The sequence below is a fragment of the Anopheles coustani genome, chromosome 2 (genome assembly GCF_943734705.1).
Source record: "Anopheles coustani chromosome 2, idAnoCousDA_361_x.2, whole genome shotgun sequence".
NCBI classification, from domain to species: domain Eukaryota; kingdom Metazoa; phylum Arthropoda; class Insecta; order Diptera; family Culicidae; genus Anopheles; species Anopheles coustani.
The window spans coordinates 91842860-91857944 of record NC_071289.1 but is presented as its reverse complement, the minus strand read 5'-3'; the positions used below and the strand labels follow the sequence as shown (position 1 = coordinate 91857944).

General features: G+C 46.8%; 2 protein-coding genes across 2 annotated transcripts; one reads left to right on the top strand and one right to left on the bottom strand.

The window, feature by feature from the left end:
* Nucleotides 1-826: 826 nt before the first annotated feature.
* On the bottom strand, nucleotides 827-8199 carry LOC131263431 (protein nervous wreck). The gene is made up of 9 exons (XM_058265632.1): nucleotides 8095-8199; nucleotides 5663-5892; nucleotides 3315-4398; nucleotides 3117-3252; nucleotides 2439-3022; nucleotides 2120-2363; nucleotides 1826-1939; nucleotides 1687-1709; nucleotides 827-1594 (listed from the first exon to the last, which is right to left on the bottom strand). The coding sequence occupies exons 1-9, from the start codon at nucleotides 8197-8199 to the stop codon at nucleotides 827-829; spliced, it is 3288 nt and encodes a 1095-aa protein (XP_058121615.1).
* Nucleotides 8200-10609: 2410 nt separating this feature from the next.
* LOC131267614 (UDP-glucosyltransferase 2-like) lies at nucleotides 10610-12585 on the top strand. The gene is made up of 3 exons (XM_058270532.1): nucleotides 10610-10728; nucleotides 10797-11978; nucleotides 12235-12585. The coding sequence occupies exons 1-3, from the start codon at nucleotides 10610-10612 to the stop codon at nucleotides 12518-12520; spliced, it is 1587 nt and encodes a 528-aa protein (XP_058126515.1). The 3' UTR covers nucleotides 12521-12585.
* Nucleotides 12586-15085: the final 2500 nt, after the last annotated feature.

Sequence of the window (15085 nt, the reverse complement as noted above, 5' to 3'; positions counted from 1 at the left end):
AAATCATTTCAAACAACTCAACTTATTGCCACAGTACAACTGAATCATTTCTTCGGGCTGATAAGACTTCTCAACCGAAAGAGGCAAACATCACGCCGAGTCCTTTCGACGCCCATTTAGATTAGCCAAGACAATCACAATAGTAGACTGTTGCAAGTCCATTCCCATCGGTACAGTTTATCACATTCATGAAAAAGTGTTGGCCTCAACCAGAACCCTCACAGAGAGAAGATGAAGAGGATGGCCAACCCCTCTTTGAATTCAGCCTAGTCCTACTCGCTTCTGGCACGTGCAAACGACGACACTGACTACGACTATGACGAGTACATGCAAAATGGTGGTCGAGATGGAACCAATTCCGGTTCTCTCCAGACTCTTGCATAATGACACAAATACACACACACACACACACAACATATCAACGGATGTCAGGAGGCTGGGTGGTGGAGAGGGAGGACATTGCCACACTACATACACAACGAGTCGAGTGCGATCACGAACGCACTTAACCGCACTAAAAGAGGGTGTGAGATTGATCCTATTCGAAGAGTTATAGTTGCCGGAAGCAGTAGCCTAGAGATGATTGTTGCCGCAGTAGATTGTTTGGATTTTCGATCGCTTTGTATGAGTGATCGTTTCGCTCGAAAAATCCTCCGACAGTTTGAGGTTCGTGATCCTGGTCGCTTGTTACGAATTCACCTAAAAGCTTCATGAATACTGTTGTCTCGCTGATAGTCCTGGTTCCTAGTAGTTCGTCCATACCGCATTAGCATACCCTATCCCTATCTGCGCCCCGACGACTCCGTCACGATCGATCGGACGTCTATTATGCGTTCGACTCCTTCAGGTTCTGTAGCCGCGCCAGCTGGTGTGGCTCGAGCTCCTCCGGTATACTCGCACGCCCACCGACGACCTGCTTCGGAAGTTCCGGCTGGTTCGCGCTCTGCCCGAACGCGTCATCGAAGTTGGCATCGAAGTTAGCTTCAAAGTTCGCCTCGAATCCGCCCGCACCGCCACCGAATGACTCCCCGAACGGAGCGATCGGATCTTCGACTGGTGCCACCTCGTCCGACGAGAGATCCGCCTCGGGTTCCGGGTCCGGTGCCGCCCTGGTGCGGTCCGGCTTTTTGGCCTGTGTCTTCGGAGTCACATTTGTGGGCTTGGGGGCCGTCGCCGGCTTCTCCGGTTTCGGTGGTGAAGGTGGTTTGGCTGGCTTCGGTGGTGGTCCCGTCGGTTTTTCCGGCCTTCCCGCGGACGTCTTTGTTGGCTTTTCCTCCGGTGGTGATGCCGGCTTCGCCGTCTCCTGCGCGTCCTGGGACTTTTGTTTGCTGCTCAGCTCTTGCGTTTCCTGCTCCTGCTTCTCGACGATCTCCGCACCGACGGCGCCGGGTTCCTCGTACTCTTCGTCGTCCGTGTCGACCGGTTCGGCCGGTGGGAACTTCTTGTTCTCCTCATGCATCGGCGTGGCCGCCGTCACGATGATCTGCGCAAAGTTGAGCTGATTGCTATCGCCACCGCTGCCCGCTCCGCTAGCAGTAGCTGCTGCCGCTGCCCCTTGCCGAGATTCTTCTTGCATAGTGGCGGCCTCTTCCGCCTAAAAAGATAAACGTCTTATTAATATAGTAAACGGTAATACATCATTGAAAAACTGAATTTGATTTTAACTCCACAAACGGGAAATTTTACCTCAGGATCCTCACAGATTACAACTGTGATTAAAGTATGCGCAAAAGGGTAATAGTAAAGACCGAAATGAATGATTGTCTTCCACACATTCACAGACATCTAGACAGTTGTGAGTGGAAACCCATTGCACGACACTTACCTGGCGGTGGTCGGGCTGGTGGAGGGGCAGAAAACTGCGTCCCATACTGCTCGTGTTGGTTTGTGTTCATTTCGAACTCGAATTTGTCGATTGCCGGTCCACTGTTGGGCGATTCTAAAACGAAACAGTATCGGTTAGTACATTTTAATAACTTTCTCCTACAGTCTATCCTTTTCTAAGCTGAGGAACCTGTCGGAGGGGTCCTATATTTCAAGCCTAACTAAGCCTTTTCGGTTTGGAATTCACTAGTCTTTAGAGCATATAAATGAATTGATGTTTCACTGGAGTACGTACTTGGACTCTCGCCTTCCGGTGGTGTTGCCTCGTGCAGGATCATGGGTGGCGGTGGGGCAGGGGCGGCAAAGGTTGGCGGTGCCGACGGTGGAGGGGACTCGTCCTCGGCGTCCGTCAGTGGCTCGCCGTTCTCATCGCACTCTTCCACCACCAACGACGGGAAGTTACCGATCTTGCCCATCAGCTCGCCTTCCCACCAACCGTCATCAACTCCGTGCGGGCTCTTGGTGATCAGTTTGATGATCTGTCAAGGAAGGAACAACAAATCATGATGCTTTGATGCAAACAATCCTCCGGATGGGTTAGTTCTCCATCTCACCTGTCCCTCCTCGAAGGTCAACTCGTCCTCGGCGGTTGCATCGTAGTCGTACAGCGCCACGCAGTACAGCTGGTTGTTGACCTTGCGCGGTGCCGAGATGACCGAGATCTGATCCGGCGACTGACCCGAGTCCTGCATCGGATCCTGGTCCTCATTGTCGACCGTGTAGTCCACCGACGAGAAGGATATCTGCGTCGACAGCTGGGCCGGCGTGTGGGTGTCGACCGGAGTGTCCCGCTCGACGTCGAGATAGTTGTGCGGCACGAAGCCCTCCTCGCCGCGGTAGTTCCGTGCCCGCAGCCACCCGTCGCCATCGCCCTCGCCGACCACCTCCAGCTGCTCGCTCTCGACGATCGTCAATTCGTCCGGATTTTGAGCGGTGTACGAGTAAAGCGCGGTACACTTGAAGGTTTGGCTGGCCGCCTGCTGCGATTGTTGCTGCTGTTGCTGCTGCGCGGCCGCTTCCGCTGCCTGGCTGGCAGCCGCCGCAGCCGCCTCCTCCGCACCCCAGTCGACCTGGGTCGGATCATCCCAGCCGTGCGATATTTGCTCAATCTTCTGTCGCTCTTGTTCAACGCCAAACTCTGGAAGGAAATGAAATGAACGGAGTGTTGTGACTTTAAATCCTATTCTAGAAATTACAGATAAAATTGTTATCAACCTAATCATCAACCATACCTTCGTCTTCGTCACTATCGGCAACAAACTCATCCAGTGGAGGTTCCGGTTGTTTCGGCGCTGGCGAAGACTCCGACACCGGTTGATCCTGTTCGGCATTGTCGCTGTCGTAGAACGAGTCGGAACTCGGATTCTCCTGGAAACGAACCGACAATTAACATTGCGTTGTTACACTTGCTTGCGAAGGACCTTACTTACCCCTTGGCCGGAAGCATCGGTGCGCATGGAAAGGGAGCTCGCCGACCGAGGCATCTCCTGCACGCTGAGCGTCTCCGCCTCCTGTATCCACTCGTCCACGTTGATGCCCCCGATCCGCAGACACTCCAGCCGGGCCTCCGCCTTCGCCTTCGCAATCTCCGACTTGCGGATGTTCTCGCGGAACTCGTCGATCTTCGTCTCCAGGTCGGGGCCGTTCTGGTCGTTCGGGTCGGTCCGATGGCCGGCCTCGCGCAACGCCGTACACACCGCCAGCTTCCGGGCGCACTCCCGAATCACGTTGCTCTCCCGCGCGACCCGGCCCGCCCAGCGCTTGCCCTCGCGGCTGAGCGTCTCCGCCGCCGACTCGTGGTCGGCCGTGATCTTGCGCACCGGATCGTTGTCACACGCCTCGAACTCGTACTGGATGTGCTGCTTCAGCACCGGGTAGTACAGATAGCAGCACTGCAGGTTGTACTCGCGCGTCAGCTGCTGGGCCTGGTCGCGGATCTTGCCGAACGAGTTCTGGGTCGCCGAGCAGGTGAGCAGCTCGGTGCGGCCGATCAGTGCCAGGTAGTCGGCCACCCGCTCGTACACGTAGTTCTCCATCGTGGCCATCGTCGTCTGCAGGTCGATGGTGAAGTAGCGATTCTGGTGCGCGTTGGCCGCCGCCAGGCTGAGGATGTAGTCGTTGCGGGCGCCGGTCGACTTCTCCTCCAGCTGCTCCTTGCGCGACGTCACCCGTGCGCTGTTCTTCTGCAGCGACGTGATCGACTGGAAGAACGAGCCCTTCTTCTTCTTCAGCTTCTCCTCGATGTCGCGCGCCTTGTCGCGCACGTCGTGCGCACTGTGCTCCTCGTCGAAGTAGATCTTCTTCGTCTTGTCCACGTCGGTGACCGAGTTCTGCAGCTCCTTCTGCACCACCGACAGGTTCTCGACGCAGCGCTTGCTGCTGTTCAGCTTGGTGTTGCGGAGGACCTTCGCCTCGTCGGCTATCTGCTGCTGGAACACCTCGACCGCCGCCAGCCGTGCTCGAGCGAGCTTTTCGTTTTCCTCCAACACCGTCTGCCATACGCTCCACATGTTCCTGAGTGAAGAGTGAAACAGGACGATTAAAACATAGACTTAAACCATACCAGCTAGGTGTGTTTTTTTTATATTATATTGCAAGTACTTGAATAATTCAAAAATGTTCCTCTCAAATGCCAAGAACTGTGCTCAAAATCATCTCTATATGACTTAAAGAAGTATCGATACTCATCCGCTTTGACGTTTTGTTTGATGGAGACGCCTGGTGTGTGACATCGAGAGAAAAAATTCCCCCCTTGTTTTTAAAGTCGATTAAATTGTTTCTATTCCATTTAATAAACTAAAATTAAGATTTATATAGTGTTTCATATTCAACATTATCCAAGAGATGATGATCGATACATATTTTTTTAATAAAATGGAGGCGCATGGTACTTGTTGATACCTTTTTTTCATACTTCAATACCCTGACTCTTATTTCTTCCATATCTTTTCAGGGTAGGTATTATTCATACATGACCTCACAATCAATAGACTTTCTAAGACACTGAATTGTGTATCAGTGAGACATGCACTGCTGTCGCCAAGCTGACCCTTTCAAGTGTCCTTGTGCGGTGATGTTCATAATTTAGAAACTTGCTTTTCCTTTTTCTTCTAAAGCATAGATGTCGTTACATGTCTCAAGAAAAGGAATCTAAAACACAAACGACCCAAGCTACAAAGAAGAGGTGGAGTGGAAATGTCGTTAGTTCAGCATGATAGTATCATCAGTCCTTCAACTTGCTTACTTTGTGTCTAAAATTATACCGAACCGAGCCTGTTTTCCCACCATAACCAACAATGAGCCACCGGGGGTGTTTATGCATAATAAATAACTTTCTCGGCCACGCCGGTGTAGCACATGTCACCTTCACGATTGACAGTGTCAGTGAAAGGATATTTATCATTTTCGGTGAAGGTTTAGGTTTTTTTTCTGTTTTTATTCTGCTTTTCCTTCACAGTCGCTCCCCAGTCCGCCCCAACCCCTTCCCTGGTTTACCACAAAAAAAGCTAAACCACATGGTAAAACACAAAACACATCAAACACTGGTATGTTAGTGGGCGAAAAAGTGTAACGCTCACCACACTCCTCACTTGCTCACTCAATTTCTTCTCAGCGTGAACGTAAGCACAATCCCACGCCATGTTCGGTGGATTGTTATTATTGTTGTTGTTGGTCTCCCCAGTTTCATACACCGTTAAAATGTTTCGTGTAAAGCCATGTCACTTGGTGTGCACCTGAATGTCACGTTTACCTCTCCGACCCACGAGCATCCGCTTACCATTTCTCCTCCGCACCGTCCATTTTTATCTCCGGTATGCAGGCCTGCTTCTTGTTCAAGTAGGCGGACGAAATCTTAAGCAGCGCCTCGCTGTACGATTTCTCGATGGCGGACCGCTTGAGGGTAAACTGCCGGATATCCTCCAGCAGCTCGCACTCATTCTGATTCTTGAGCGCTAGCTTCGCCAGCTGCTCCGTGTGGAGATTCTTCAGAAACTTTGTGTAGTTTCCCTGGAAAGAAGGGAGCACAAAATGGAGTGGTCAACTTTAGGGCTTCGCAGATTGGATTCCCGGGAATATTAAATTTAAAAGAAATAAAGCATACGATTAAACTGAGAAAAAAGAAGAAACCACTTCTACAGACAAAAATTCTTCGCAACGCTAGCTGTCGTTCGCTTTTCACTAACAAAAACTCGCAAAGCTATGGGATGGAAAAACTTCTTACTTTCCGCGGAGGTGGCTGCATTTTGACGTTTTAGGTGCTCTGCCGAATTGAATGCCTAAGAAACGGAACCTTTAGCACACACTTTACGAAGTTGCACGGTTTTTCTGCTTTCCTTACTTTCCACTTCACCACTACTCCTCAACTGCTACCGTGTACCACTTTTCCAGCGGTGGCCAGCGGGGACTCGGCCTCCGTTTTCTTCACTCCCGCAACACTCACGCACAAACCCTTCCCACACTCATATAGACACCGCGTCGGGCCAGCTCCAGTTCTCCCTTCACTGTCTTAGAGAAAAGTTGGAAACATTTTAGAATGAAAAAGATTTCCCTCCCACTCGGTGGTGAACTCGGTTGTACGGAACGTTTCATTTTCACTTGCAAATTGCTTCCGCTAGCTCGCCATCGAAGAACGCCATGGAAATAGAATGAAACTGCGATGTTTTTCCGTCGCGAATTTTTTCAGCGAAGAAAAGCAAAAAAAAAAAACATCGAAGTTTCCGTCGCGATAACTTCACAGCCAATCGATAATGGGGAAAAGCGGTGGAAAAATTCGTTCTATTTCAGGCGTTCTTCTGTGGGGCGGTGTGGTTTCTCTGCCGTTTTTCTGTCCTTTCCAAGCGGACAACTTCCTGCCCCAGGATGTTCACACACACACACACACACATACACAGAGACGTTCAATCACAGACAGGAGTGCACAGATTCACGGTGCTGGTTGTTCCCTCAGATTATTGGGATGGTTAATCGTTTGGTGCTAATTCCAACCCTACCACGGAAAAACGTGTTTGATTTTCACTGGACGACAAGAGTTAAGTGTACGGAGGAAAACTGGTACACCACCTACACCTTACCGAGGATTCTCAGTCGCCTGCTTTTTATGTAATCATACACTCATTCAACCCGTGCACACGCGACTCACGTTCAGTTTCTCCTTCCTGGTTCTACACGCACTTTTCCTCCTCCATTGCGACGCACACGGACACGGACAGGGCAGGACAGCAGAACGCACTAACGTGCCGTGGCAAAGGAACCGTCTTCGTCCACCGTGGTCGGTCGTGAAAATTTTTGCTACCTCCCCCTCTGCTGCTGCCACCACCACTACTACCACCGCTTCGATTAGCACACCAAAGTCCTACTCTGCTGCCGTCTGAGGCGACCGTTCGCCATAAATGCAAGGAGCAGAGGCTACTGTGGGCCGTGTATTGATTCGTCCTCTCCGCGCACCAACACTTCGGGAACCTTTCGCCGTGTTAGACACACGCATACGGACGCCAGGCGCGCTAAGGGTCGTGAATGAACGGCGTGAAAATGGCTCCTGTACCTCATACACAAGACAGAAGCAGCAACACTAGCGTCATCCCGCTTCGAACTGCACCGAACGATTGCGTCACTCGTCCTTACGATTCTAACCCGAACGCTCCCAGAGTCACACTGGTATCTCGCTGTCTCTTCCTCTCCCGAGCAGTACTGGGTCCTTTTCGTTCCCTCCCACACCACCAATGGCTATCTTGTATGCATTTCCTTCTCTTGTTTTCCCTCATTTCCCGTATGCGCATGACGGGGTTTCCTTCAAAATTCCTTCACCCCATGCACCGTTGGTTGTTTCTAACTCTTTCTTTCTTTTCCTCTTATGCCTCTTCATCAATGTCACACAACAGCTTGTCACGCAAGGGTTAAAAAGCTTCAACGAATGAACGCTTTCGTTTGGCAGCTTCCACAACAAGTGCTGGGTAAGCTTTTCGCTGAAAATGTCGTTCCTACACTTTTCCGTTCCAAAGTGAGACATTTTTCGCGCGTTTTTTTATTCGCTAGTGAACTTGTTGATAACTTGACGAGTTTGACTTAAAAATTTCTCTTTTAAAACTGAAAACACGAATGATATTACAAAAAAACACACTTTCTTTTCCTCCCACGAAACTAGCATAATCGGTAAAAATTATCGAAAAAACAACGTGCTCAATCACCATCCCTCACCAAACTTTTCCTTACCTGTCGATAGTAGTATCGATTCATCAACTTCTGGCGCCGACGGGTCCGTTCCGGTGGAAAGGGAAGGTTCGGCATAGAGCCGGAAAAGTGCAACGCTTTCCCCATGGTTCGCCGAAACTAGCTTCGACGAATAGCAGAGTATTTGAACGTATTTACTTTGAATTATTTTTTCACACTTTTTCGTCACTTTTTCAGTAAACTGATGAGTTATCGCTCGAAAGCTGCCGCTGGTATCGGTAATTTGTTCCAACTGTTTTCAAAACCGCGACATACTCATCGTGCACTGTCCAGGTATCGGTAAGTGTGAGAGAGCTGCAGATAAGGTATCCACTTTGAAGGAGAGGAGGGTCGTTATCGGCCAAGGTAGTCCGATAATGGAAAGGAAGCGATTGATTTGGCGTCGTGTAAAAAAGGTCACCGTGCGGAATAGTTGTTGACAATATGTACTGGAACAACGACAATTATTTGGGAAACCTTGATTGATTTTACCTTCCTTATTGGCGTGTAGCGCCAGAGAGATAGTAGCGTTAGTAAGTGACACATAGTGTAAAAACTGCGAACTTCAGATATATTTATAGAATATTATTGAGAAAAAAATTAAATAAGCGTTTTCAAATGTCGTATCAACTAAATGTCGTGTCTATTTCTTTCTATCAAGCAGCAATTTGAAAAGTATTCCGCACATACGTAACTCGAATCACATTCTAGAATACATGTTCTGTGTTAACAGTTCAAACTTAATTGAACACCTAATTTGAAGCGCGCCTTCACGCCTAATCGGAATACATCATAAAACGAACGAGACAATGTTTTTTGTCGAGTCATTTCCAAAACAATTGAAGTATTTGCTCAAATCAGATGAATTGTTATCTCCCGAAACCGGTTGATTCCAGATTCGGTGGTTTTGCTAAAATGATCACTGGCAAGAACCTATTTCTGACGCGACCACACACGCAATGGACGCTCTGGAATACATCGTCTAGCGCCAAATTGAACCAAGGTCATCAATTCGCGTTGCCGGGTTCTCGGGTGCTGCCTTCTCTTTCCCTTTCAATCCTTCCATATCTTATCAAATGCGGTGAGTTGATTTGGTGTGGAGACCACAACATTTGTTGACGACAGTCGGCATGAGTTCTTGCTGTTTTGGTACACTGTCTGCAGTCAATCTGCGGGTCGCAGAGATGGCGTCAAGTACTATGGTAAAGAGTATTTTCCTTCTGATTAGGTGTCTTAATGCGAGTACCCCAGGATCGAACATATTGTACATTAACACGATTGCATCCCCAAGTCATATCGTTTGGTGAGTTAATTTAATAACTGGAAGGTGAAGGAATGATTTTAATATCCAAAATTACTATCGACAGGAACCGAGCCCTTATATGTGCTGGCTGATGATGGTCATAACCTGACCGTGTTCAGTATGGATAATGATACAAACCCACAACCAAGGGTAAGCACCTTCATCTTGATCGAGGAAGTGTACAAGTGAATACAGACTACATGGCGCAGATTAAGACGAGACCCTTTGCAGTACCCACAACTTTATCCTGGGAGTCTGACGGTAGACTGCAGATCATTAAGTCTAAGCTACTACCGGGGAATCTGGTGAAGCTACTCGTGGAGACGATCAAGGAAATAATGAAAAAGGAGAGCCTCAAAACAAGGGATTCTTACATCTCCCTTTCGTTTCTTGCTGCTATCGGATCAACATGAAACGAATGTCTGAACTATTCCGCGATCAACCGGAACATCCTCTAGCAGTCTGGTGGATCGACTGAGTTCTCCGGAATGCGGATTCAACAGGATTGGTAACACACCGTACACGTATCTACTGGTTCGTCAAGTACTTGTACGACGTATTAGTTTCACTGTTGGCCGTTGTCGCTTTTATCAGTTGTCGGCAAAAAGATTCGCAAACGACTGAGACTAGAAGAAAAACAATGGAGAAAGATAACAAATAATAAAAATTGCATCCAGTCTAATCTATCTTTGCCTCAATTTATTTCATTGTTTCTTATCCAGCCAACGACACACTCTCTCAGGACCATAGCAACAAACATAGGTCAGGACTATAAATTATCTAACCAGTTGCATAATTGATAGTGGCCCAAGCTTGTTATCACCAGGTCGATGCTCTGAAAAAATCAGTTCTTTTTCAAATCTTTGAGCTTCTTCCATATCTCACAGGTTCAAAAACCAATTCAACACCTTCCCATATATTCGGAAACCTTTGCACTCGATTTTGTTTAAATTTCCCATCGTTTCATTTCCCCAACACCGACCGCATAGACAAATCGTTTGGTGGTCTGATACGCCAACATGACAATGCAGATTTCAGCACGTTTCTCACACACAACCGAGTATTTTCTGGCTGGCGGCTAACCTTATCGTTGTACATCATCATGAAGGCAGTTGATTAGGATTCCTATCAGCATTCGTTAACGGGCGGCCAGAGTTCACATGGATTCGGTACATTCTTCTCAATCAGTCGGTTGCGTGCGACGGTGGTAGCAAGATGGCATCAGGTGCTGTGGCCAAGTGTGTTTTGTTGGTCATCGGGTGTCTCAGCGCGAGTACCCTAGCGGCGAATATTCTTTACATTAACACGGTCGCATCTCCAAGCCATTTTGGATGGTGAGTTATAAGGCGATCTATGGATCTTGAGGTGTGAGTATGTGTCTAATAGAAAGATCTGCTAATAGGAACCGTGCGCTAATGTACGCACTGGCTGATGAAGGTCACAACCTGACCGTGTTCGGTGTGGACAGCGATAAGAACCCCCCGCCAAATGTGACCTTCATCTTGCTCGAGGATGTGTACAAGAAGCTGTACAGTGATGAGGCATTGGAAACCGACTTCTTCGAGATAAACAAAATGAGCTCCTTCGCGATGCTGAAAATGTTCAACGAATATTTAGTGGGGACCTGCAAGATCGTCCTCGAATCTGGTGGCGCCAAGCGACTGTACGAGTATCCGGCAGATTTCGGTTTCGACCTAATCGTGCACGACTACCTTAGTGCGCCTTGTTTGACCGCACTGGCGCACCATCGCTTCGGGAAGCCACCCCTAGTGGCCGTCACTGCGTATCACGCGCCCTCTACAACGGCGTATATGTCCGGTGCCTATCAATACTCGGCACTAGTGCCTAACCACGCGTACGACGCCATGGAAGAAATGACCTACTGCCAACGGTTTATGAACTTCCTGCTCAACATGTGGGAGGAGTTGCTCCAAACGTACGACATGTTAAATGCGTCCACTCAGTTGCTACGACAGTACGAACCAAACCTGCCTGACGTGGCCGAATTCAACCGCGAAACGAAAGTGATCCTGCTCAACGCTGACCCTATAATTCAGTTCACCGAACCACTGATGCCGAACGTTATCCCCGTCGGAGGACTGCAGATCATTAAGCCTAAGCCACTGCCGGATGATCTGGCAAAACTACTCGAGCAAGCGCCACCCGGTGGAGTTGTCCTCTTCTCTCTAGGCACGAACGTACGCAGTGATACCCTCGGTGTGGCCCGTATAACGGCTATCCTCGATGCGATGGAGGCCCTACCCGAGTATCACTTCATATGGAAGTTCGAGTCCGATTCGATGCCACGCGCTTTGCCACCGAACGTACACCTGCGCAAATGGCTGCCACAGAACGACCTGCTGGCTCAACCAAAGGTACGCCTGTTTATCACACACAGCGGTCTACTCAGCACCCAGGAGGCCATCTGGCACGGAGTCCCGATCATCGGTTTTCCAGTATTCGCCGATCAGTTCAAGAACATCAACTACTGCATGGCCAAGGGCGTCGGAAAGCGGCTCAGTATTACGGATATCAACACGAAGGAACTCGTGGACACAATTCGGGAAATTATGACGAAAGAAAGGTAAGTTGATTTGATGGAAGCGGAACTTGATTTTCAGAACCTTGACTCATAGTGACCTGTTTCCATGGAAGTTAAATACTATAAATAGACCAGATGTATTTTATCTCCTCTTAAAAGATAATGAAGTCGAAATATGCTGAATAATCCTGATTAATCAAATATTATCAATATCATTCCACATGTCTCGAATCGGAAACCGATCATCGATTACACCTTCTGTTATCTAATTCTTACACGTTTCTTTCGCTTCTTGCAGCTATCGTATCAACATGAAACGAATGTCTGAACTGTTCCGTGACCAACCGGAACATCCTCTAGAACGTGCCGTTTGGTGGGTCAACTGGGTTCTCCGGCATCCGGATTCAACAGAATTGCTTACGCACGGCACACGTCTCCACTGGTTCGCTAAGTACTCGTACGACGTGTTGGTTCCACTTTTGGTCGCCATCGCTATTGTCTGTCATCTTGTTATCTTCACCGTACGTCGGGTCTTTTTTGGCCGCAAAACTGTCTCCAAAGGAGAAAAACAGAAAAGATCATAAACGGGAATAGGTACTCGAATGTAATTTCGGCACGATAACTTCATTGAATAAAAATTGCACCAATTTCACCCCAACTAAATATACCTTTGTTTCCATTGATTGTTAAATAAAACTAATCTATATAGTTCCGACTCGAGCCCAGTTTTATCAAAACAGTCCCCAGTAAGCCACATCTCCTTCATCACCAATTATCTGAGAACACTTTCACCCATTTCTTTGTTTTCGGATACATTGTTTATGTTTTGACCAAATCAAACACATTTCTTGTTTTTAATTATCATTTTCTCTGATTTTTCTTTAATTCTGTATTTTTAAGTGTAATAATTTATTTAGGTTGATTTTCTTGTTTGTAAATTCTATAATTTACAGAGATTTTAAAGGAAATTAAATATAAAAAATAAAAAATATTGCATTTTTTCACCTCCTATTCGCATTCTCTCCATGCTTTCGCGTCATTCTGTTTCCATTTTTCCTCGTATTTTCTTTTCCTTTTTGTTTATCGCATATAATCTTCTCTTAACTGCTTCGCTACTTAAATCATGTTATCCCAGGTAATCTACATTACTGTTACCATCTACTAATCTTCTACTGCTGCTCCGTTACACATCGTGGACATCCTTTACATCGCGCGAATGTGGGAGTGTCCTGCGCTACAACACGTTCCCCTACGATCCACGCCGATGTCTAACATTTCCCTAAAATCCCCTCACACGTACCACACACCGACCACAACATCTACAAAACCTACCACTGCATGCACCGCGGTCATCGGTGGCCGCGTCCGGTGTAAGGTGCAGCACGATTGGGTTGGCCTTTTCTTTATTGTTTGTGTCTTGTGTTGTTTTCTCTCTGTACACGCGAAACATCACAAAACATTGGGGGGGGGGGAGATGAATTGCATTCAAATTTACTAGTGGGAAATAAATAACGGTGAATGATGTTGACCGGTTTACTAGTTTTGTTTCTTATTTTTCGTTATCCATCGTTATCTACTCGTTTCACTGTAATTTATTTGAACAATTTGTTCAACCTTTTTACTACCGGGACAGGAATGTTAATTTCCTATCGACTTAAGAGTACGGTGTTAGCTTTGTTGTGTTTTGTTTTTATTTCTGTTTCATTTTTCATGGCGGTATACTAAATCTTGATTCGCTTAGAAACGTAAGCTGCACTGTTAGGATATACTAGACACTTTTTACAACTTGAAATACATTACGTTCCACACGGTAAAAATTCACTGTTGAACAAGCCGTGATGTTTGTGGATTCTTTTTTCTCCCAAGCATTTCCCTACCAAGTTTCAGCAATTTTACCAGAAGACCTTCTTAAATTTTCATTTTTCTCATGTTGAGCTGCAGCACGCAGTGTTTGTTTCTTGTGTACATGTGTGTATGTTTGTGTCTGAGTGTGTCCGTATGAGAAGGAATCAATAGTCAACATTGCAACCATTGGGCTATTTTATGTTTCTTCCATCGTGTGTGTGTGTGTTCAATAGTGTGTTACATTTATTGGTTTGATGTTTGTTTGCTTGCTTGTTTGTTTGTTTACTGTTTTATTTAATATTTTGTTTGCATTACACGCCAACGTAACCACAACGTGTGAGTTGTTGGTCTTTTTTGTTTGCGCTGCTTGTTACACCCCGTCCAAACCGCTATGCTACACTTTGTTCTAACCCTACAGATTTGTGTTTTCGTTTTTAAATAAATTAAATAACTTTTGATACAGTAAAAAAACCAATGCGAGCTTGTCGCTCGTCCCCGCGCACATCACACAATCACGATCACGACGAGGGTGGTGATGAGGGCGGGAAACGTTATGAATGCTTCTCAGCCTAATAATGTAGTAAAAAATCTCTATTTGTATATAGATTCATTCCTTTTCCACTCTATTAAACATTTGTTTAGTTGTTTGTTGTTATGATCTCTCATTCTCCCAATCGTTACGTTCTCCTGCTCCAACTCCTCTATCCTTATGTTTTGCGTTTTTCATTCACCTGAATATGTTACACCTCCCAGTACACCCTCGGGTCAACGATTCTACAACAGAAAAATGTAAATGGATGACTTCTACTACACACTCAGTCGCACGCCACTGTCCTCTCTCGGATCATTTCAAACTAGTTGCATATACTTTAATTTATATATATATATATTTACTCATATTCACATAAAAACTAACTACTGGTTCGCACAGAACCGTCCCCTTCGCTCGTATGTTGCGGGTTGTTGTTTGCGTGATTGATACTTTCAATGCTTTCACCTTATTTATACTGCTCGCCCTACGTAATCGTTACATTATAAGTATAGTTGGTTGTCCATCCTCCGGTATATTTGCGATAAGGTAAATTGTTTGTATCATGCGACTCCGAATTCGCCTCCGATCAGGCTTGTAATAGTGTTTATGTTTTCTTTACCTCGTGATAGTAATCGTGTAATCGGGTAATCGGGTGTCTGTAGCGACATTAGGGGGTTACTTTAATTTATACAATGCTTGGTGAAACAGCTGTTCTGTATTTGATAAGGTGTTTTGTTAGGTTGTTTGTTTGACTTTTAGCAACATATTTATG